This window comes from Amphiprion ocellaris, chromosome 19 (genome assembly GCF_022539595.1).
Source record: "Amphiprion ocellaris isolate individual 3 ecotype Okinawa chromosome 19, ASM2253959v1, whole genome shotgun sequence".
Taxonomy (NCBI): Eukaryota; Metazoa; Chordata; class Actinopteri; family Pomacentridae; genus Amphiprion; species Amphiprion ocellaris.
This window is the reverse complement of record NC_072784.1, coordinates 2,843,193-2,869,106: the sequence shown is the minus strand read 5'-3', so window position 1 is coordinate 2,869,106 and position 25,914 is coordinate 2,843,193. Positions and strand designations below refer to the sequence as shown.

General features: G+C 39.8%; 1 protein-coding gene across 3 annotated transcripts in view; it reads left to right on the top strand.

Moving 5' to 3' along the window:
* Positions 1–25,914, top strand: part of hdac5 (histone deacetylase 5) — a 69,142-nt gene that overhangs the window by 6,910 nt on the left and 36,318 nt on the right. Inside the window, exons 2-3 of one of the 3 annotated variants that reach the window (XM_055005387.1) lie at positions 7,742–7,911; positions 25,362–25,448. In XM_055005387.1, the coding sequence (XP_054861362.1) occupies positions 7,890–7,911; positions 25,362–25,448 (109 nt within the window). In that variant the 5' untranslated portion in view covers positions 7,742–7,889. Of the gene's footprint in view, positions 1–7,741; positions 7,912–16,521; positions 17,967–25,361; positions 25,449–25,914 lie in introns of those variants that run through there. The other 2 variants (XM_055005386.1, XM_023298979.3) reach the window with 2 other exon arrangements.

The window sequence follows — 25,914 nt, the reverse complement described above, 5'->3', positions numbered from 1 at the left end:
TTTTTGTTATTTTTTGTCCTTTTTTGTCCGGCTTTTGTTTGTCTCATGTTTTTGTTGTTTTGTGTTTCCTTTTTGTCTCGTTTGTGTTTTTTGTCTAATTTTTGTCTTTTTGTGTTTTGCTTTGTTCACTGTTTAGTGTGTCGTTTTGTGTTTTTTATTGTCTCGCTGGTGTTGTTTGTCTACTTTTTGTCGCTTTGCTTCTGTTTTTGTCATTTTTTGTCTCGTTTGGGTCACTTGTATAATTTCTTGTCTTGTTTTTGTCCATTTTTTGCTGCTTTGTAACTTTTTTGTCTAATTTTTTGTCTCTTTTTTGTTTTGTTTCATGTCGTGTGTCTCATTTTTGGTCATTTTGCTTCTCGCTTTTGTGGTTTTGTGTCTCATTTTTGCAATATTTTGTGTTGTATTTGTTGTTTTTTTTTGTCTGACTTTTGTCATTTTGATCTTAAAGTAAAATACTATGTCATTCAGTTCCAGATGACTAAATGTTTTGTGTCTTTATAGATCCTCTGTGATCTATATGATAAACTGAGGCATAATGTTGTTGAAATTGAACTTATTTTTCTTGAGAAATTTCTTTGTTCATCACGTTTTGTAAAAATATAATTCCTAAAATGTGAACATTTTCAGAATGTACTTTTTTGCACTAAAACAAAGGAAAAATTTGGAATTGTGGTTATTTAGAGGTTATTATGCAGTGATTTTACTAGTCCAGCCCAACTGAGATCAAATTGGGCTGAATGTGGAACCTGAAATGGAATGATTTTGACACCCCTGCTGTAATAAATAGGAAGCAAAACAGCAGTCTGAGGAAAGCCAGCTGAAGTGTATCTTCTAAATGCTCCCTATTCGTGATGGAGGTTGACAGTAAAGCTATAGCAGTGCATGTGCCTGCCAGGAGAATTAAGCTTTGGCTGGACTTGAGTGCTTTTGTTCAAAGATGAGGGAGCGTTTTCCCTGTGTTTCTGCAGAAGGAATGAGTGCATGACCAGATAGAAGGATTCAACACAGTGACTAATAGCTCTTTAAGCGTACTAATAGTGTGTGAATATGGTACCTATCCTTTAATATTTGAAAACTAATCCGCTTAGGATCTGTCCTCATTTTTAAAATTCAATTTATGATAATAATAAGGCAGCGAAAAGCCGTAAACCTTCACATATTTGCCAGTTTTGCTTAAATTTAAGAGATTCAGGTTGTTCCTACAGTGATCAGTTCTTGTTGTTCTATAATTGCAGAACCACAGATGAACATCAACAGGGCTGTGGAAATGTAAGTGGGAATGCTTTGGAAAATATTGCCACAGAGAAAAGCCAAAGTCAGAGCAGTGTTTGATTTGAGCATCCTTGGCCTTTAAAATAGCTCCACTTCTCTTCAGTACACTTACAGTTTTTCAAGGCACTTGGCAGCCAGGTTGTTGAACTTGCCATGGTTCTTCTGTGGATTTAAGCTGTCTGGATGTCTTCTGTCTCTTTATGTGATCCCAGACTGACTCCATGATGGTGAGATCAGGATTTTGTGGAAGCGGACCATCTGCTGCAGGGCTCCTTGTTGTTCCTTTGGCTGAATATAGCTCTTTGTGACTCTGGCTGGATGTCTGGTTTTGTGTCTTTGTAGCAGAATGAATTTAGTGCCATCAGATGCCTCTTTGATGACGTGAAGTTAAGGGTGAGAATCTGCTGGATAAAGTTTTTGATTCTCAGACCTGTGTAGAGGAATATGTTTTAGACATGTCCTTTAAAATAATGTCTTGAATGGAATAGGCATAATGATTTTGAAATAGAATTATTTTTTTTAAATTTCAGGTTATTCATAATGTTTTGTAAAAAGATAATTCCTTAAATGTGAACATTTTCAGAATATACTTTTTGACATTAAAACAAAGGAAACATTTAGAGTTGTCGTTATTTGTAGATTATTATGTTATGATTTTACTGGTCCGGCCCACTTAAGATCAGATTGAGCTGAATGTGGAACCTGAACTAAAATGAGTTTGACACCCCTGCTGTAGTCAGTCATGGTCGAACAGTTGTGTGTTTGTGTGTGTGACAAAAAAAAAATAGCCAAGAAAGCAAGAAAAAGACATGATAAACAAACACTACAGGAGATCGGCTGTGACTTCTCTGCATCCTGCTCTCCCTCTGCCTCCCTCTCTCTCCTTCTCGCTCACACTTGCTGTTTGTTTAGGGAAGAGGTGTTCAGGTGAACCGTTACCACGGCAGCCAGCTTCCCGGTTGCCAGGCAGCACTTCCTGCTCCTCTCCAGAATGGGAGGGGCCAGGTATTTTAGGAAATGATGGTGTGAAGAGGAGGAGGAGGAGGTGGCAGAGAGAGAAAGAGTGAGAGAAAGAGAGAGAAATTTATATCTTTGGATATTTGGGCAACAGTGAGACACATGACTCAAGTGGTAGCTTGTTCTGTTCTATTTTCAAATACGCCCAGTGTTCTCTTTCTTTATTTCTTTCTTTCTTTCTTCCTTTCTTCCTTCCTTCCTTCCTTCCTTCCTTCCTTCCTTCCTTCCTTCCTTCCTTCCTTCCTTCCTTCCTAATGCCTTCCATGTGTTTCTGTGCATTAAGGCCGATGGAGTAGTTGGCCAGCAGGTCAGTCTGTCACAGTTGGTTAGCTCCACACAAACATGCACACTCCCACGGCGTTTCATCCCATTATCTAGGCCCTGATACTGTTACCACGGCAGCCAGCCCGGTAGCTGTAGTGACATGGACTTCCTGAGACTTGTTTCAGGAGTTAGCTCGGTTTGAGAGGAGCCGTAGAGGCAGCTTCAGTCCCGTTGGACCACCGCCAGAAATAGACACAGACGAGTTATAGACTGCAGTGTTTTGATGTATTTTTATTTGATTTTGTTCAGTGTAGCTTTCAGTTTTCGCTTAGTTGTGCATGAGCATTCCAATGTTGTGACCTGATTACACCTGAAACTAGTGATTATTTACATTATCCATGTGTCTGATAATTCTTTTCACACTTATTTGACTGCTGTTTTGGTCTATAAAATGTCAAAGAATAGCAACAAATGCCCAAATTCACAATTGCTCTGTTAAATTTTTTTGTCCAATAAATACTTCATCAATAAATAACCTAATAATCTATCACAAACCTAGTATAATTCTTAATGAGCACCATCAGCATACATTTTTTGAAACTGAAACAATTTTCAGTGAAAGTAGGACTCCCTTGTTTACATCAGCAGCTTTTCTTTTTTCGTCACTTCGTCTCAGTTCCTTTGTTGTGATTTCAGTTGTGATTAGAGAAACACATCTGCACCTGTGTTGCAGCACAATAATAACTTGGTGCAGAGCCAGGTTCTCCGCATCCACTACTGTAGGCTGAAAGTGTTTCTAAACCTAAATAGAACAATGCGATCGCAGACCTTTTTTCACAGCAGACATTTTTGACTCATCTTAGCAGCAAAAACACAGGTGCAACTACTAACATCAACAGTGGCTTGGTTCCATTTAGTCGTCCAGGAAGCCTCTCCTGTGAGCCACATGTACAGTAAGAATCAATATTAATGTTAATAAATACACCTGTGCTCTTCCTGATTTGACATGTTTGCTGTGAAAATGAACTGAAGGTAAGTAAGCTGCAGTAACTGATTCTTGTTTTTAATCATGGTAGTCCCGCAGAAGTAGGCTGTGAACACTTATCAGACATATGATCACATTTAAAGTTAAATTAATAAAGTGTCTGTCTGTCTGTCTGTCTGTCTGTCTGTCTGTCTGTCTGTCTGTCTGTCTGTCTGTCTATCTATCTATCTATCTATCTATCTATCTATCTCTTGCATATTTATCTTTCTTCCTTGGGCAAAATGATGTCTGTACGGCCAGTATATTCTTTATTTTTCGCTCAGATTTGTTCCTCACCAACTCCCATGGGAAATGTCCATCTGCAGCTGCCCTCCAATGTTTGTTTTGTAGAGTTTAAAAGGTTTAATAAAAAGGTCAGTACAGAAATGCAAATTTTTGGTTAATTAGAAACTGCGGTCACCACTGTTACATATACAGCATCTTTGTCACAATACACAAGTTATGTATATTAATGCAGGAGTGTCAAACTCATCTTAGTTCAGGTTCCACATTCAGCCCAATTTGATCTCAAGTGGGCCGGGCCAGTAAAATCACAGCATAATAACCTATAAATAATGACAGCTCCAAATTTTTCCTTTGTTTTAGTGTAAAAAGTACATTCTGAAAAAGTTCACATTTAAGGAATTATCTTCATAAAAAACATTATGAACAACCTGAAATTTCTTAGGAAAAAGAAGTTCTGTTTCGATAATATTATGGCTCAGTTTATCATTTGCACATTACAACTTCCAGATCACAGAGTATCTACAAAGACATAAACCATTTAGTCACAGGTCTCTGGAACTGAACGATATAGTATTTTACTTTATGATCAAAATGACAAGTCAGACAAAAAAAGACTAAAAACAAGACAAAATATCACAAAAGTGACACAATGACAAAAACAAGATAAAAACGACAAAAGCAAGAAACAAAATGACAAAAAATAACACAAATGACATGAAACAAAACAACATGAAACAAAAAATTAGACAAAAATTTACAAAGCGACAAAAACACAGCAAAAAATTACACAAATGAGACCAAAAAATGACAAAAACGAGAAACAAAATGACAGACAACAAAAGACAAAAACAAGATGAAATATTACAAAAATGAGGCACAAAAAGGCAAAAGAACAATGAGCAATTTAGTATTTTACTTTATGATCAAACAGCTTGTCATCGTCTAGAAATTATTTTAAATTCATAGTTTTACAAATTTACAACTTGCAGTTAATGTCTTTTCTGTAATTTTTACACTTTACAAAGTCATCCTATGGGCTGGATTGGACCCTCTAGCGGGCTGCTTTTGGCCCACGGGCCGCATGTTTGACACCCCTGACTTAATGTATATATTATAATCCTATCAGTTCAATATCAGCTATGCAATACTTATAGCACTACTAATAATAGTTGACTACTTTGCTTACTGTACCATTTGTAAGTTGTATTATTTGATGTCATTTGTAGCCTAGAAATCTGGTGTTCTGCATATATTGATGAGTTGATTTTACATAGAAAGTTTACTATGGTACATGTAGATCAAGTTACTTAACACTAAACCAGCATGATTTTAGGCCTGTTTGATGCTCTTCTAAAGTAGTCCAGTGTGTGCAGTCCAGTCCGTCCGGACCGTTATACAGTTAACAGCACATGTAGAAATGGTTTATTGTAAAGCCATTTTAGAGTCGTTCAATCACAGTTATGGGCCAGTAAACGTTGGATGGAGGTGACATGATTATGATGATGATGGTGAGGAATCCACCCACAGTGAGATGCGGTGGCGCTTCGTCAGTTAAGACTATTAAATGGCTGCGATCAGAGTTTGGGCTGAGAGCCAGTAGACCTCAGACAGACCTGCTGTGTGTGTGTGTGTGTGTGTGTGTGTGGTGTGTATAAAAATAAATGAATGTTTGTGTGTAGGGTGGGGGGGAAACGGAGCTAAATATGCTGCTTTAAATCACATTACAGCTAAGTAGTTGGAGCCTTACCTGCAGCATGTTGAGATAAACACACACACACACACACACACACACACACACACAAACACAAATGCCCTTTGACATTCATTCGAGACAATTATTCAGGATGTCGGCGTGTGATGTTTTTTCCATGCATCCTGTTTCTCTGGTACTGTAAGACCAGTAGGTGGCGGCAGAGGACCAGGAAGCCACAGCAGACTACAGGGTGCAGCTCTTCTCCCGAAAGTGAAAAAAAAAAATCTAAATAAAAACGCTGCTCAGACACAGCGCTGGGTGAGGACACAGCCTGGTTAAGTCACAAATGGAATCCATTGCAGGTCTCAAGTTAAACAGAGTTGAGGTAAAATGTAAATTCCTCAGAATATGCGAATGAACGAAATGTCAGATAAAACATGAGGTATGATCAGATGAAATCACACTAGTGAGTGTCTATGAGACACTCACTAGTGTGGGGAAAAAAAATCTGCATTTTTTTTCACATATCACATTAAAACTAGCCATGATGAGGTGATACTGATAATAGTACATTTTACTGACATAAATGGAAGTATAGACTGTTCTATATATTATATATACAATATTTGCATTAACAGTAATAAAACAATACTATGCATACAGTTACAGGGTGTTCGAAAAGACATCAAATATGTTAGAATTTTATGTTAACCTGAAAAATGTAAGGATTTAGAAAAATTTCAAAGTACAAGTTCTGAAATGTAAAGTTTGAAAGAAATATTTCACATTCTGCGCTATTTCGAGGATTTAAAGCAGATTAGCAGCACTGACCATCTACATTAACTTCTTTTGTGCAGTATGTCAGATTTTGTTTCATGACAGCAGCGTTTGGATGTCACTCAGATGGATTTGATCGACTCATCAGCCTCGAGTTTCCAGCAGAACGTTAATCACTAAGAAGCGTTGTGATAGTGGGAAACATGGCATCAGAACTAAGTGAAATTGTTGTTATTCTAAAGTTATTCTAATTAACTTTATTCAAGATGAATCATTTGTACCCAAAACATTAAGCTTTGTTTACTGAGAGACTCAGAAGTGACTTCATCACAGATACAGAATTTGCTAAATACAGAACATAAGACTCCAAAAAGCTCAAATCCCGTCCTCTGCAGGGGTCTCATAGCGTCTCTAAACCACTTCTCAGGAGAGGAAACAAGGACAAACACTTGTGTTGCACTCAGACGTAGCATTACAGAGTCGATGATGTGGGAAACAAGTCTATGGATTTACTGATGAGTCCCAGTTAAAGATTAGTGGCAGGAACAGAAAGGTGATTGTAAGGAGACTAACAGGAAAGAGAATGAGTGGATCAGAACCCACAGTGAAACATGGGGCTGGGAATATTGGAGTGTTTTGCTGCTGTGGAGTTAGACAAACTGACAACTTTGCACAAACTTTGCAGACAAATACCTCCGAATTGGACGTGACCAGAGTTAAAACTGTGGATTATGATGTAGATGTTCGGAGTTTTTTCACATTTAAAAAAAAAAAAAAAAAAAAAAAAAAAGTTCCTTGGCCTTGGATGTACAGATGGGTGGAGCTGCTATTATAGCTTTGGAGCTAGTTAGCTGCTAGTATTAGTCATGCTAATATGTGCAGCGTACGTTACAACAGATTGAACACATTCTTTATTATTCCACCAAGGAGCGTGATGGAGTTAAGTGACGATCGACGTATGTTTGTTTGTTTTTCTGTTAACATTACTCCAAAACAGACAAAAGGATTTGAATGAAATATTCAGGGAAGGTCAGAAATGACTCAAGGACCAAGTGATTAGATTTTGGCAGTGATGCGGCTTATAGTCTGGATCCAAGGATTTGTTAAAGATTTCTGTTTCTGTATTGTGAGATAGAGGCACAGCGTCACTGTAACCATGACAACAAGTGGACGCAATCCTACTACAAATCCACTGGGACTTATCCGTTGGAAATCATACAAGGAACAATTGATTAAATTGTGGGGGTGTTTCCGAGTCCCATCAATTCCCGCCTGACTGCTTTTCTTGTTCTAAAATGTGGACAAATCTAAACAAACCTCCAGCACCTCAATATGATTCTAAACTACGATTCAACTGCTGTTATTTTTGCAAGATTGGCCGGCTGTATGATTATAGGGTAGAATGAGTACTAAAAAATGTCATTTTGTCTTTTTTTGTCATTTTGCAGAAAAGCCCACATTGAGAAATAACGTCTGATTCATCTGTCCGCCTGTCCACCGTCTGTCCTCCAACACATGGCCGACTCCGAGGATCCACTTTAACACACACATATACTTGATTGAAGGGTCGGGGAGGGAACTCCAGGTTCGACCTTCATGAATTCATCACACCCCTCAGGTCAGTCTCTATCCAGCCGTCCGTCTCAAACAGCTGCTGAGGTTGATGCTGGTGGAACAAATGTACAGGTGGACATCAGTGATCGATCACTTGGCTGTCAAAGATGTGTTTTTCTGTTTGTTTGGTATCCTAGAAGCATGAAACTTCACCGTTTTTACTGGTGGGTGGACCTATATGCAGCTAATACATTTTTACATGATGTGTGTATTTACTGTGTCAAAGCTTTGACCTCCCAGCTGAATGAGCAACACAAACTTTGGCATTTTTTTGTAGGGTTTGGTTACTCTGCTGTGCGGTTTGTTGTTGTACTTGTCAGCTCAGTTGGTTATACTGAGTGCTGGCTCGGTAAGGTGCTGTTTAAACAGTGCGAGGAGGACTGAAATTCTTTCTGGCTTTCTAGCAGCACTTTCCAGTTGATATATGGCTCAACGTAACTGTCAGTAACAAAAGCAGTCGTGTCATCGTGCCGCGTGGTGCTTTTTTTTGCTGTTGCCCGTCAGGGACAAACGGATATTTGTGTGAGTATGTGAAAAATACTTCTGTAGCAACTATTTCATGTTAAGCTTTCTGAACCCTGTACTACGCCACACACACAGCAGTTTCAGACAAACGATGTATAAATAATAATCAAACATTTGTGATGATGGTGGTTTAGAAATGCCGTGGCTCTAGAGATGCAGGTGAGACCACCGCTTTAGTCCAGACTAACATGTCAGATGTATGGTCATGAAATTTGGTGCAGACTTTCATGTTTCGGGTAGGAGGATTTGCAATAACTTTTGTAATCCTGTCAATTTTTCTCTACAGCAAACATTTCAGATTAAATCTATCATATAATACCAAGCACAGAACTAATGACACTCCAGTCAGGCTCAGCTGTACTCTGTGCTTAGTGCTAATTCACACTAGTACAGCTGAGGCTTCGTGGAAGGTCATTAGTTTTGCAGGTTTGGAGGCACAAGAAGAATGAAATGTTGATCTGATTGATGGCAATAGATGAGAAGTTAGGGACAGACGAGGTTAGGGCCTTTTAGTGAATGAATCAAATATCGATCTCCATCATGATTTAGGCAAGTGAATGAATATGATTAAATAATTGATGTTTAAAATGCAGGCTTTACTCCAAGCAATGGTTTCCTGAACTAACTAAGCTAAACTTATGAGCCTTCATTGCTGCTGCTGTGCACAAATTCCCCAGATGTTGTGGTTGCAGTCCAGAGTAGAAGAGTGATGTGCAACACAAAACAGACAGACAAAATAAAAATCAGATGTCTGGAGCAGGAGATGCAGAGCTAGTCCCACAAAACGGATGATTGTACGTTGTTTGGAAGTATTTTGGAATGACTAACTTATTCAACCACCTTTTAAAACACCACAAATTGCCGTATGAAAGCCAAGAAGAATAACGTTGCTGATGTTACCTGCTCGTCCGGCATCATCTCAGGCATCCGTAACAGCAATGCTATACAGTGCGTTGTTGTATTGTGCAGTGTTGTTGCTGATTTAATATTGAGTTCAAAGTTTTGGTGTGATTTTGTTTCTGTTTTGCTACTAGAATATGCAACGTGAACAAGGACCGATCTGACTTTGATTCAAAGATTTAAACTGGCATGTATTTCTGCATGGAAGTGAAATTAGTGCTCTGTCAAGGTGCAATGAAAATACTTAGAATCAATGAACAATCACTGTGATCTCAATATTAATCAGAATAATCCTGGTTGTCGTTTTAGTCATAATCTTGCAGCCGTAGTCAAAGTTATTAATTTATATACCTGAGTGGCATCTAACAGCTGTTGAAATATTTATCTCAAAAGAAATGTCAGCTTTATGATGGCACCGGAAGAAAGATCAAGGGTTCAACAAAATCAATAGGGATCAACCATGAATGTCTGTACTAAATTTAGTTGTGACTGTGTGTAGAATGAATGAATTCATAGGAGCCTAAAGTTACATAGCGACACAGCATAAACTCTGAGGCACAATAATTTGTTTCTTGTAAATAGGGGCCATTTTTTTGTCCATAATTTCAGTCAGTGGGTATTTTTTTTTCCAAGCATCAAGTTTGTGGACATGTATTATATATGATAATTTTGTCATCACTGAGAGGTATATTTTTAAGGGCACTAAAGCCGGTACACACAATAACAGCTGAATCAGCTATGAGCATGATTTAGATGGGAAGTTGATGGGACCAAATCGGACCAGGTCTGTGGTTTTCAGATCCAGCCTCTGCTACTTCTTCTCATGGATATTTAAATGCCGCCATGCCTGTGACAGTCATGGCATTACTCAGGTTTTTGGTTTGTCTGATGAAGGTTGTACCTCAGAAATGCCTTCAGGGAATTTCTGTAAAATTGGCAGAAACATTCACTTGGACTCGAGAATAAACTGATCAGAATTTGGTGGTCAAAGGAAAGGAACACCACATTTTTTCCTAAAACAGAAACACAGAATTTATACACAAAATTTCACACAAAGGATAAAAGGATGAAGTGAAGAAATTTCTTACTGTGTAGATAGTCTGTACTGGAGAATTAAAGATGCATGAGAGTTTGTTGTTTATCCCTTCGCTGCATTGTCTACTATCCAGGTTGTGATCTATCAGATTGAGCTTTTTCGGCCACAGATACAAACGCATCCATGGAATCTAACAGTTTTTATTTCCCTCAATGAACTTACGCACTTTACAGTCTTCAATATATATACTGTATGAATATGGTCCGCAATGGAAATAAACTGCAACTTGCCTGATTGGCAGCAAACCTCTAGTTTAGCCATGTTTGATATTTGCAGCTCACAACATTGCCTGTGTGTTGATCGAGGGAGACATGCAGTATCTGTAAATAAACAGCCTTACCTGAAGTTAGCTTTGTTTTTCAAAACTGACTCACCTGCAGTTCTCTCTGTAGACTGCACAGTCCTACACGTTTCTCAGTTCAGGATCTCAGCCAGACTCCGAGCTTTTTCCCTCCTCTTTTGGCCTTTTCATGGCAAATCACCCCGCACAGAAACAGCACAAGCTGCCGGTTGTTGTTCATGTTTGTTTTGGTTCAAGAACACGTGAGAATGGGGAGTTCTCATGGGATTTGCAGGGTGGTTGACCACCAGAACTTCTAGTCAGTCAATCTGTTGTCGAATATATTTACACAGTCACAGTGTGCTTCTTTCTGATTGGTCTGGTGCAGTGTTTACAGGTTTCAGACGATCTTCAGGTGTGCCACATGTTTAAGTAGCAGTGGATTTTACATTATTAATTCAAAAGGGTTTCCAACACAACACACGGACACAAAGTTACTACCAGTGTAAAAATGTTGGCATCCATTTAGCTCGAGCATGCCTACACCTCAATTAAGGGAGCCCAAGTGCTTTTCAAAGCTTGTCTTTATTGTTTTTAATCCATATTACACAATGGATTTGCAACATATAATGTGAAATCTGCTATAAATGATTTTTTGGGGTGCAGCAGCCATAATTTTAATATGATAAATCAAGGGGGTCAAACTCATTTTAGTTCAGGTTCCACATTCAGCCCATTTGATCTCAAGTGATCTGGACCAGTAAAATCACAACATAATTAATCAATAAATAACCACAACTCCAAATTTTTCCTTTGTTTTAGTGCAAAAATGTTCACATTTAAGGAACTATCATTTTACAAAACATCATGAACAACCTGAAATTTCTGAAGAATACAGATTACAGAGTATCTACAAAGGCATAAAACATTTAGTCACAGGTATCTGGAACTGAACAATATAGTATTTAACTTTATGATCAAAGTGACAGAAATCAGACAAAAAAGACAACAAACAACAAAAAGAAGACAAAATATTACAAAAATGAGACACAAAATCACAAAAAGGAAGCACAAAACAACAAAAACAATAAACAGAATGACAAAAAATGCAACAGACGATACGAAACAAAACGAGACAAAAAATTTGACAAAAAAGTTACAAAAATGAGACAAAAATTGCACAAATGACACAAACGAGACAAAAAAATGACAAGCGAGAAACAAAACATCAAAAAAAATAGACTAGCAACACAAGTGAGACAAAAAAAACCCAAAATGACATTAATAACACACAAAACAATGACTAAAGCATAACACAAAAATAAGACAAAAAAACACAAGCAAGACAAAAAGGAAACACAAAACAACAAAATCGGGAAACAAAGCGAGACAAAGGTCAGACAAAAAAGATAAAACAACAAAAGCAAGACAGAATATTACAAAAATGAGACACAAAATGACAAAAGAACAATGAACAATCTAGTATTTTACTTCATGATCAAAACAACTTGTCATGGTCTAGAGATTATTTTAAATTTATAGTTTTACTAATTTACAATCTGCAGTTAATGTCTTCTCTGGAATTTTTACACTTTGAGGGCCGGATTGGACCCTCTGGAGGACCGGTTTTGGCCCGCGGGCCGCATGTTTGACGTACCTGTGATAAATGGTCGATATGGTGAGGTTATTTGCAAACACTTTCTTACTTACACAGTTGTGGATGAACCCTAGCTTTCGTTAGCGGTTGTGCGTCCAGCCACCTGGTGAATATAAGACCGGTATTCACTCTCATTTAACTGCAGCATCCAATTTAATCCTTTGATTAGCTGCATTCCTGCATGTGTGTGTTAATTGGGCAGCACATTGTCAGGACACCTGTACGTGCTCCTTAGGTATTTTTGACAGCTTTGTTTTGAGCTGAGTGACTGATTGACTGACTGACTGTAATTTGGTTGTCATGGATACAGATATAGTACACACACACATGCATGCACCCACACACACACATACAAACACACACACACAGACAGCAGTGTGACTCCAGGGGTTGATGCGCCTCAAATAGAAACGCAGAGATGAGTCATCCGCTGAGCTGCTGCAGTACACACACACACACGCACACACGCACGCACGCACGCACGCACACACGCACACACGCACACACGCACACACACACACACACACACACACACACACACACACACACACATTTAACAGATGTGTTTAGCATGTTAGACCATTGAGATGTCAGACATGTTGCCTGGTCAGTCACATCTCTCTCTCTGTCTTTTTGCAGCCGGAGGGATTTGAAAGGATGACTTAAGATAAGGGATGAGTCTTAAATAAATGATCACAGTGTTGGATAATAGAAAAGCAAAGGCAGCACCTCCAGTCAGTGCAGAACAATATAGAACGCTGCAAATTAGCTTTCTCCATTTAGGCTTCGTTCTGTTGCTACGTGTTTAGTCTCTGCTTGTGAGTCATACTGAGGCAGCCCTAAATCCGCTTGAGGACACACGGAGCTGTTTACACAGGAGATGAGGATGATGATGGAGATGAAGGTGATGAGGAGGAGGTGGGATGTAAGTGATGATAAAATGATTCAAAGAAACATTATCATTTCTGGAAAGAAAAACGGTCAGTCCAGAGATGAAAAGCTGACAAATCCATGAATTAGAATATTCCTGAGCTCATCTACTGGATCTGTACATCTGTGCAATGTATTAGCATCGATTACATAAAGCCCAATTCGTTCTGATCCTTTGTTTTTTTTGTGATTCTTGCACTCTGGGTTTCCCGGCAGTCAGAGACATCCCATTATGCTCTGTTAAAACACTATTCGTAAAGCACAGCTTCACTTAGGACTGAACTGCTGAATGGAACAAACAAATACTATAAATAGCTGCCAGCACTTTCAATTAATAATATCTGCACTGACAGTGGAGTGAGCAGTGCAGCTTTTTGGTTCGAAAACGACCTTTCCGTGATTCTGTTTGACATTTATGTGATGCGACACACCTCTAAAATGCTGCTTTTTGTAAATGTTAGATGAAGCATTAGAAGTGTTAAAACAACACTTTGTGTTTTTTTTTTACTGTGGATTATGTCCTGGACTCTTTCTTGACCAGCTTCAGCAAAAACTGTCATGACTGAATGCTTGCTCAGATTCGTACCCTGTGTTTAAAATGGTTTGCTGTTTGAATATAATTAAAAGAACACATTTTTATATATATTTTTTCACTGTTTCTGTTGGAATAATTAAGATTTTGTGGAGAATTATAGCTTATTTTGGTAAATACAGCAAAATGTGAACATGTCAGCATGCTAAACACAAACTTTATCTGAAAATATGGTAGCAGTGTGTGATGTGTTATTTAAACATTTCACTCTCTTCATCACATCTGACAGATCAGATTTTTTTGTTTTGTTTTTGTATGCTGCAGGTCTTTTGTCCTATCAGTCATTTCACGTTTCATGTCGTACATTTTTGCTGAGTCTGTTTCCGTAACGAGACAATGCCAGAATTCTGAAAACGTAATAGTATTTGCTTATATGTTGTACCATAGATGCTGTAGACACTGGACCATTAAATAATTAAGTTGAATAATGGAATATGATAATTTTGCTAATATGCAAACAGCAATTAATTTTAATTTAAAGGAGGAAACCCCTCAAGCAGCTCATAGACAATCATCCTGATCAGTACACAGAATTCTAAATGAGAGAATTCCAGGTGTTAGCTTTATTTTAACATATCCTGAAAATGTTCAGACCTTAAAATGTTGCAGTTTGTGAATTGCAGCAGCTGTATCTGTTGTAGTAATACTCCATGCACAACGCTAGCTACTCCTAACACCCGCCATTATCATTCATTCTTTCAAAATATAATGTACGCGATTTGTCAGACACAAAATGACTTGAAAGTGACACAGAGTTACTTGAAAGTGACACAAAATGACTATAAAGTAACACAAAATGACTATAAAGAGACTAAATGATTATAAAGTGACACAAAATGACCATAAAGAGACACAAATTCAATATAAAGTGACACAAAATGACTATAAAGTGACACAAAATGACTATAAAGTGACACAAAATGACTATAGAGACTAAATGACTACGAAGTGACACACAATTACTATAAAGTGACACAAAATGACTATCAAGTGACACAAAATAACTAGAAAGAGACACAAAATTATCATAAAGAGACACAAAATGACTATAAAGTGATGCAAAATACCTATAAAGTGACGAAGAATGACTATAAAGTGACGCAGAATGACTATAAAGAGACTAAATGGGTATAAAGTGACACAGAAAGACTTGAAAGTGACAAAAAATGACGTGAAAGTGATGCAAAATGACTTGAGGGTTACGCAAAATTACCCTAAAGTGACACAAGTGCATTTTTAAGTGACTTGATGTTGAAATAGATTAATCTGATTAATTTTTGGTGGTACTGGCTCCCTACCAAATATGAAAACCTTTATTTAGATTTTAAAAAAAAAACAAAAAAACCCCAGTATTTTCAGAATTTCATTTTTTTTGTGAAAGTTGGAAACAGGCATAAAACCAGGTGGATGAAAACACACTTGATCCTGAAAACATGCAGATGTTAAACAGGTATAATGATCACCATCTTAGCATGCTAGCATTTGCTCACAGTCAATAAACTCTTGAAGCTGATTTTATTCTGTAGGAAAAAACAGAGGAAACTGACCTCATAATGCGACTCGAAGGAAAATGCAATCCATCCTAAATGTGCGTACCAAAACGAATTTCACATCAATACGTTTTAATCAAAACAACTAATGCCGACCTCATGGTGGCGCTCAAAGAAACCATGAATGTCAAACATTTGGTGCCCGTTTATGCAGAAAATGTTGAGGTATTTCACTGGATATGTAGAAACTTGGATCTGCTAGTGCTGCTGGATGACAGTTCATGAGATCACCAGTGTCAGGAGGACTTATCCCTTCAGACACGATGGAGGTCTGTGCCAGATTTCATGACAATCCAATCAGTCGTCGCTGAGCTATTTCACCAACTAATCACCCGCAATGCCACGCCGCAGCCGTAGCTAATGAAACTACACGTTGCATTACCACCTTTTGTTGTATGAAGTGTACACGTACAATATTGTAGTAGTAGTCGTAGCAACCAGGGTTAAAAAGCAAACAAGCTCCACCAACAGGAGCTCAAACTCACAGGAAGAGGAGGCCACAGTCTCCGCCCACACTCTGTGATTGACAGGCGATCTTTGGGAAGTGCAGTGAATAAACATGAAAGCAGTGAACCCCACCCCCTCCACCCCACCCAGAGCTGTAGGCTTACTGCTCCCTCTCTCTCTCTCTCTTTCCCTTCTATTTTTATCTCTTGCTCCTCCTCCACCCTGGCAGGCTATTTTCAGCTCCGGTCCCTCCATCAACCCCCCATCTCTTGTGTTAGTAAATGCTTCTCTTCTCTTCTCTTCTCTTCTCTTCTCTTCTCTTCTCTTCTCTTCTCTTCTCTTCTCTTCTCTTCTCTTCTCTATCTGCTTGAGGTTTGAAGGTGAACGGAGGGATGGACGGAGGCTGAACGAGTGTCCTTGTTGCCTGCCGTCCTCCTTCTACATGTTGTGACAGTGAAGTGAAATGAGCTGTTGTTGACTTTCCTCTTCATCCATCTAACTTCCTTTCCACCCAGTGATCTACTTTCAGCCTCTTTCTATCTCACCCTCCTCCCTCTCCTCCCTCTCCTCCCTCTCCTCCCTCTCCTCCCTCTCCTCCCTCTCCTCCCTCTCTCTCGATGTTCATTCAGCAGCTCAAACAGCGTCAGAGACACACACCCGTGAACACACATTCACCACTGACTCTCAGACAGTGAATATTAGTCGTCTGACCAGCAGCTGCTACTGGTCGCTGTACGGAGCTCCACTTTGTGTTGTGTTGTTTTAAATCGAAGGGATAAGAGGACAGCGTGCAATCCCTGACTGTTCTTTTTTTTTTAAATTTTCTGTGAGGATTCTGAAGTCACTGCTCCTCTTCTCCAGCCCAGCCTTCCTCTCCTCCTTTCTTCCATTTCCCTCTCTCTCTGTCATTCTCTCAGCGCTTCGTTCTAATTTTGGAAACATGGAACCTCGGGGAGCGCTCTCCCAAAGCTATTTATGTCCTCGCCTCTCCTCCTCTTCCTCCTCCTCCTCCTCCTCTCCTCACCCTCTCGTTGGCCAGGAGGAGAACAGTGCGAGGATCCTTTGATGCACCCGAGTGGGAGACTTCAGCTTCTCCTTCGTCTCTGTATTTTTGTTGTGTTGTCGGCTGCGGGAAGTGAAGAGGCTGCAGCAGCTCCTCTCCTGAAACTGTCCCTTCCATCACTCCTCGTCGTCCTGCAGGCTCTACGAAGTGACCGCATTTCACCGATTCCGTCCCGATTTGCTTGGTAAAGACTCTGTGAGGGTTCAGTGCACCGGAGGAAACAAACTTTCTTCTTCCATCTGCCTCACCGATTGGGACATCGTCCCAAAACACACCAGCCGCTGTCACTATTTCAGGAGCCAGCGAAGTCTTTCTGCATGAATCAGGACTCCAGGTGATGCAGACAAGAGAAACCGGTTACAAAGTCACATTCTGGGAAGCCTGTGTTTCCTCATTTCCTTTTGCATTGTGATTCATTCCTCAATCCCAGCGGAGGGGAAGACTTCCCGGAACCTGCAGCTGGGACTACAATATTAAACAGGAGGATTTTGTCTGAACTGTCAGTGACTGGTCATCACAACACAAGCTGAACAGCCCGAAACAGGGGAAGCTCCAGGAAACAGAGAGGTGGAGGCTACCTGTGAATCAAACTGGTGGAGTGGATTACATAATAAAAGCAGAGAGGAGCTCTTTATCGATTTTTTAAATGGAATTTATCGTCATTTTTAAGTCGCTTTAAGGGACCATTTCACAATAAGAACACAAAAAACAGTTTGCATTTTAGAAGTTTTCAGTTTAACCACTTAATTGTCTTTTCCCTGCTCCTTGGCTACTCAAATCCTAACTAAGCCATGGCGGTGTCTCGGAAGAAGAACTGACTGGTGTTTTCATAACAAAACAAAGCACCGACTCTTGTCTTGGCATGCTGTTGCATCCCACGGTGTCAGGATTGTGCGCCATGTTGCAGACCATCTATGAGACTGAGTCCTGTTTTTCTTCTGCCAGCACAGACAGCCATCACCAGCCTCTGGAGCTCCTGAGTGACAGCAGGGGCTCCGGCGCTGCCATGCCCACCGCATGTGAGTCATCTCTGGGAAGGTAGAGGTGGGGAGGAGGAGGAAGAGGAGGGGGGATGCTGTGCGCAGGAGGTTTTGATGAAATTGATTAATAATTTTGTGTTTTTGTGAAGGAAGCTCTCCGCCGTGTGTGACGGAGGCGGGGGGCTCTCAGGTGTTGTTGGTAGACGAGGATGTGAGGATGTAGTCGGTGGGTGTAGGTCAGAGAGAGAAAGGGAGATTTGAAGGGGGTGGGGTTGCAGAGAGAGAGACATGAAGCAAAGATAATGTGTGAGATGAAAGAGAGAGGTGCGTTCAGGTGTAGTGGAAATATCAGAAAGTTAGTTATTGAAGTTTGCTTGGTTTATGTGGCCGCGCTTATCAGCACAGTCAGCAGCTGCGATGCAACTCAGAGGAAATTAGGGTACTTCAGAACCAACTGCTGCAAAATTGGTGCTTTAGAGTACAAAAGACACATCACACGCATATTTTTAGCTTTAGCATGTCTTAGAATTCCCAATAATATCACTGTCTCTTACATCCGTAAGTGTCCATACGAATCATAGAAAAAAGACGTTTCTTGGAACTATGGGACTTTCAGAGAACAATCAGCTGTTCTCATCAGAATCAAGTGATGGTTGTCTGCACATCCATGGGTGCATTGCAACTAGTGGCTGTAAATAAGTAATTCGGCATGCTCGTGAGAGTACAGATATGCCAAAATGTAAAAATAGAGCACAAGTTGTAGCCTAAAGCTAGCTAACTGACACAGTGGCGACATTGTACTTTTTGTTTATGTCCCCAAACTGACAACATCTATTTTACTTTATGTGCTTTTTGACAGTTTTAAGGCTCTGTAAGCTCTCCACTTTGAACTCTTTTGTGATCTTTTGCACAGGTTTTGAAAGTTCTATTGATTGTAATCTTAACTTAAGAGATGATCATTGCTTTAGAAACTTTTGTTGCTTGGGAGTTTTTTTTTGGTTTTTTTTTTGTTGCACACTGCAGTGCTTCAGTAATTTATGCAATGTTGAAACACTGGTGTGTGCGAGCAGAGAGATTCAGTGCTCTTAGCAGGGAACATAGTTGCCAAAACGCTTATGCTGGTTGAGGTTTAGGTGTAATGTAGTTTGCTGAACAATGTGGCTGCCAAAGTGAGGTGAACTGAGGTTGGAGCGTGGCTTGATGCCACCTCTTGATGCCAGCAGGTTGTTAGATGGTATAAGCAGGACGTACATTCACTCTAATCTTCTTTTCAGCTACAATTACAGTGTTGGCTCGCTGGCGAATCCAAGTCAGGGTATATGCGTGTGTGTCTGTTCTATAAAGAAACTGATCCACGCATCTAGGGATCATGAATAAAAAAAAACAAAAAAAACGTGATGTATAGTTCCTCTATACCAGGGGTGTCAAACTCATTCTAGTTCAGGGGCCACATTCAGCCCTACTTGGTCTCATGTAGGCCGGACCAGTAAAATCATAACATAATAATTTATAAATTACAACAACTCCAAATCTGTCACAGTGCATTCTGAAAATGTTCACATTTAAGGATTTACCTTTTTTTTTTTTTTTTTTTTTTTTTACAAAACATGATCAACAACCTCAAATTAAAAAAAAAAAAAAAAAGTTCAGTTTCAACAACATTATGTCTCAGTTTATCACTTACACATTATAACCTACAGATCACAGAGTGTCTACAAAGGAACATAATATTTAGTCACTGGTGTCTGGAACTGAATGATGTAGTATTTTACTTTATGATAAAAAAAAAGGATAAAAAACAACAAAAATGAGACGGAAAATGACAAAAAAAATAGACCAACGACACAAAGCAAAACAAAAAATAACAAAAAATTTGCCAAAAACATTACATAGTGACAAAAATGGACAAACTACAAAAAGAAGACAAAAAAAATAGACAAATGAGAATACCAAAAATGACAAAAGCGAGAAACAAAATGACAAACAAGTAGCACAAGCAAGACAAAAAAAAACACAAAACAACGAATAAAGCAAAGCGCAAAATGGCAAAAACAAGACAAAAAACACAAGACAAAAAGGAAACACAAAACGAAAAACAAAACGACAAAACATGAGGCAAACGACAAAAGTCAGACAAAAAAACAACAAAAACATTACAAAATATTACAAAAATGAGACACAAAATGACAGAAGAACAATGAGCAATCTAGTATTTTACTTCATGATCAAAACAACTTGTCATGGTCTAGAAATTATTTTAAATTTATAGTTTTACAAATGTAATATTTGCAGTTTATGTCTTCTCTGTGATTTTTCCATTTTGAGGGCCGGATTGGACCCTCTGGAGGACTGCTTTTGGCCGCATGTTTGACACTCCTGCTCTATATGGAGAAGTGAACTTCCTTGTCGATTATAAATATACCTTAGCAATTGATGTGTCTAACTACTGTTAAAACAAAGCAAAGTTACCTATTTACATCAGATTCAGAGCAACATTAGCATTCAATCAGAATCATGTTTCTGTCCAACAGTAGTTGTGCTTGTCTTTTTAGGTCTGCTTTGTCTCCATTAACCCTTATGGAAAATGTTCACAAGATAGTTTGTGTGTGTTGAGCAGAACTTCTGTCTGCTGCTGACGGAGACAGTAGTATTGAGACTAAACCAGAATATTAAAGCCGCAAAGGCTGCTAAAGAGAGCTGACAGATCCTACAAAGTTGGGCATTGATTTGTTGTGGTTTTATCACTATGACGGATCCCTTTAACATCACACATACCCTTTGTATTTGTTTTAAATGTGAAAATCTTGATTCGTGCAGCTTTAAAACTGTGTTTACCTGCCGTTCAATTGATCAAACCAGATGCTGTCAAAGACTTTAAGCCTGGTGTACCACAACAGACAACATCTACTGTGGATGACCTACAGTCTGCCAGCCCATAATACTTGGCCCACCCCTCAGTCTCTATAGCAACAGCACACATGTGACTCCTCTCTCTCTCTCTGTAAGCTTCTAATTTGTCTAAAGCACACACAGCCATTATACTATTTTTACCTCACTCTCTCTCTTGCTCTGTCTTTTCTTTCTCTCTCTGTCTCCCTGTCTCCTGGCTTTTTTTAGAGTGTTTTGCAGGGCTGACGTCATGGTGCCTATTTTCTTTTAGCAATGCAGAACGAACAAGACAGGGAGAGAGAGAGATAGAGAAAAGAAAAAAAACGAATATTGGTTTCCAGAAATACCTCCCAGCAGCAGCGGCAGAGGTAGCGAAGGGAAATAGAAGCGACAGATGCAGAGGAAGAGGGAAACGGAGAGTGAAAAGTCATCAAACTGTACTTTAAACTACATCCCCCAGTTTCTTCTCCTTTTCGCCACATTATTAGCGGTGACACATCTTGGCCAGCGCTTACTGTAGCATCTCTGAAGGTCTGGATATCTTGCTGCATCACAGTAGCTTTAAATCAGCCGCATTAAGTATTCCTGTCAAAGGCAGAAGTGGGAAATTCCCAGCTGGTGGATTGTAGTGTAGAAGTGGTGCATTCCAGTGGTACAATCAAAAAAAGGAGTCTTCACCTCACCCGTGGGAGACTCTCCAGTAACTGGAACTGTACGTGCATTAAGTGTCACGGCCTTATCTCCATCACTTCGTTTAAGGTTGAGCTGTTGTGGATAATTTATGTTTTGTCCATGCGGATTATTTTAGGAAGCACCAGGCTGCAGGCTTCAGATCATATTTTACCCCTGCTGAGTAAACAAGCTACCGACTTGTACGAGCTGCATTATGTAGCATCTTTACCAGATGTGCATGAAACCAGAAATGTGAAGGTTTATTTTAATGGTAGGTTCTCTGGCTTTGTCTAGCATCGTATCTGCAACTAATAATTTGTATTTTTGTTTCTATTTATATATTTTTCAATGATTTATGGAACATTTTCACTTGAAAAATTATAATTTCTGAAAGCCTGAAGTGATGGAAGATGAATTTAAGCTGCAATTATTCCCATTTGAGGAGCTTGAAACAAACAAGTTTTGGCATGTTGCTTGAATGATTACTTGAATGGTGATTGAGTTTGTTGCAAACTGTATAGAGGCTTGGAAAATGACATTAATGCTTTTTGCTTATTGACTGTAGGACAGAGTAGGGACAAAGTCAAGCGCCAAATGTTGACACTGGATGCATGTTTACACAGTTATGCTTAAGCATCCTTTTAATTGTGCATTATTTTAAGAAAATTACAGCCTTTTTATTCCACATTGTAGTGCATTACAAGTAAAACACAAACAATCAGTAAAAAAACTATTAGAATATTTTTTGACAGTCAATAAAATGTTTAATTGTTCCTAAAAACCATGGCTATTATTTTTTTGCACATTCATGATCCCTAGATGATGAAGACTCCTGACTTTAGCAAAACCCTGACTTTTCCTTTTGCGCCACCAGCAGCTGAAAGTTTTCACTTTTTTCCTGTTAAATGTTCCAAAATCTGTTAGCTGGACACGCGCTATTCGTGATACCCAGAGGATGAACTTTAATGCTCTTTGATCAGTTTTCTACTTCAACAGCCATAACATGTCTCAGCAAATCTGAAATGTGTTGACTCATGTATTAATGTAATTTGAATGTGTTCGGTACTTTGGTTAGTAATCAGTCAGATAACTAATGACGATCCCCTCAGCTTCAGTTGTGCTTTGTTTTTATTGCAACTTAGCAAATATGAGTAATCTAATGCGCTAAATTAAGACTACAAAGATGGCTGCATTGTTGTTTCTATTTCCAAGTTCTGGCCTCTCAGTGAATTCAGATTTGGTTATGGACATCTTTGTACTACTTTTCAACATTTTACAGACCAAACAATTTCTCAGCTCATGTTTCAACCAAACATCAGCAGATCTGAAAATATAAATAAACCAAATATGTTGTTTATCACTGAGCGCTATCAGGCATTGACCTTACTGCTCCAAACAGGCAACCCAACTCTAGGATACATGCTTCATTCATAATCTTGATATAATCGCAGTGCAATAAAGCTTGTCTGTGTCATTTTAAGTCCTCTGTGCTACACTAATGGGATGCATACGAGGCTACGTATAAGCACCGGTCTGTTTTCACGTCTATCCGGATTCACAAACTGTATGCACAGTTGCCTTTCAGTCTTTTTAATGCATCCGTCCTGCTATATGAATTACCGTGTGTAACGGCAGCGAGCAGAAGTCAGTTAGAGGCTGATATGATTGACTGAAATGTTGCCTCGGCCCCACCTCTTTGTCAGACTGTACGTTAGTGTGTGTGTATGTGTGTGTGTGTTTACCAGACTATAAATGTCTTCAGTTTGACGTCAGACGCTGGCTGCTGTGGAATGCTGCTCTCTTGCCAAACGGACTGTTGTACACACACTCACAGACCAGTCTCTCACGTACGCACACACACACACACAGACAGTGTATGTGTTGTAGTGAAAGGGGAGACACGTGCGTCACAGTGAAATGCCAGAATATTTGTTTAGGTAATTTAGATGTGAGTGGCTGCACACATATGCACACACACACACACACACACACACACACACACACACACACACGGCCTTATTTATTCCTAGCTCTCAGTTTTTGGGCTTTTCCCCAACTTTTTCTTTTCAGCACCCACCGATCTTGCTAAACCATCACAAGCCAGCAAACCTGAAACTGCACTGCTACTTTGTGTGTTTGTGACATGAAAAAAACATCTCAGCTTTAGGAATGGATTTGAATCAGTAAGGCAGCCCTGTTACTTACTATAGGCTCAGTACGTGTTTCTCTTTATGTGTCAAGAGTCTGCGGCCAAACTAGTCACAATCCTCCAGGATAGGGCTAACAGGCTTGGCCTTATTGTAAGTGTTGCTGTTTGATTAGCTTAGAGCCTCACGTGGGACGCAGAAACAGAAGAGGTGTGCCAAAGAGCGGGGATGACCAATCAGAGCAAACAGAGAGGTGAAATGTCAGGCCACACGGTTGGTAAGTCCTAATCGAATTTCCTCTGTGACAAGCAGACAGGAAATATCCTGACGTCTCAACATGCTGCAGTGTGTGGCATTTTCCAGGAAGTAGCCTGATCCTATATCAGGAGGGTCACCAGGGGCCAGGAGAGCATAGTCGCCAAAGGATGGCAGTAGGTCAGGGTCACTGCCCCGCTCGAGGGCACTTTGAAAGCTGCTGATGGAAATGGGATGTTGAGACCCTGCCCTCTCTTTCTCTATATCTTTCCCATATCATTCCGTGTGTTAACCTGTTCACTCTTAACGTGTTTCCTCTTTGCGCTGCCAGGAGCTGAACTGAAGAAATAGTCCAAATAGTGTCATACAAACTCACTTTCTCTCTTACAAACACATACACAAACACACACACGATCGGTGTAAGCTGATTGCAGCAGCTAAGCTGATTGGAACCTTCCGATCTGAGTGCTGTTGAGTCTTTAGATTATACGTCAGTACTGTGAATACACACATTACTGCAAACAGAGAGCGTGTGTTGGAGTCAGCTTGACAAACTGAGTCTGGAAGTCTATTTTTCACTGGTACAAATCACATTTCACCTCTGTCACCATCTGTCAAACACCTGTACTGTGTCTCTTCCACCAACAAAAAGTGTAATCCTGCTCAAACTGCTCATTAAACAGTAGTCAGTGTACCGAAGCTGACTGTAATTGTAGGTCACCGTCAAACAGACATGCTGCCTTGACCTCTAGGTGACCACATCATACCGGCCAATCAGAGCAGGGATTTTCCCCAAACACTGCACATTATTGGTTTGCGCTCTGGTTCTATTGACAGACTTGAAAAAATGATGAGTTCCCATATCTGTCATTTCACAGGGTGAAATGTCAGCCACCGCCACTCCGGTGCCTGGAGCAGGAAATCAATATTAATCTGTCATACTGATCAGCCTGAAAGCAGAACAAGGCGGTGCAGTTGTCACTGATTGAGAGCAGGGAGGGAAACGTTTTCAGTTTTAATGTTTCCTATTAAACTCATTTCTGTAATGAAAGAGTGCAGAGGTTGGCCCTGTGATCCTCTTTCCTTTATTTTGTTTTATTTTAGTTTATGCCGTACTACTATGAATAACAGCAACCTTCTCGGACAATTTGTATCTATTAATATGTATGGCACATGTTACCATATTGCGCAGTGTCCTTTGGCCTGGCCGTGCTGAATATAGGCTAGACTAATGCCAAGGTAACACTGCAAGTCAGTCTGTCCAGTGCTAGGCTAATGCTGGACTTGTGGCTATTTTTAGGCGGCAGGACGCTGTGTCCCTCACTTTCTTACAATGCTATCACAGCTCATCTGAATGAAATGGAAGCTGTATGTGTGTGTGTGTGATGAATGATGTAATAATCTGCCGTGTCCCTGACATCGTTTGCCAGACTAATCAATCACTGTTTTTTTTTCTTTCTCTCTCCTGCAGTAGTGGAGGTGAAGAGCAGCCTCCCATCAGGGATGCAGAGCCCAGTAGGAACAGCAAGCGAACAGAGAGGAGGAGGTGGAGAAGGTGGTGAGTAGGGAGTCCTTTAGGAGACCTTGTGGGGGGGTTCCATGTCTCTAAAATGGGTTCGGTGTAGTGTGGGTGCACTGCGTCACAAAGCTGAATCATCAGACTCCCCAGGAGTTTTTAGGTGATACTACGGAGCTACCTAAGAGGGGAGTACTACTGCATACGTGAAAAAAATTGTAAAAGCCTTTTGTTGCGTCAGAGGGAGCTGCATGAATTGCCTCGAGTGATGTCACTTGAGTCAACTGGAGATGAAGGCTGCAAGTTTGAAATTGGAAAAAACGTAGTGTGGAGTTAGAAAGAAGTGAGCTTACCAGGCCTCTGCAGCTGTGCTCCTCATCTCTGCTCGAGGCTACATTAGTCACTGCTAACACAACACACCAGAATCTCCGACCAAGCTGTCAACAGTTGCGCCATGACGACACTGAGCGTCTAACGTATGCAGACTATTTGCAGAGCAGATGTGCAG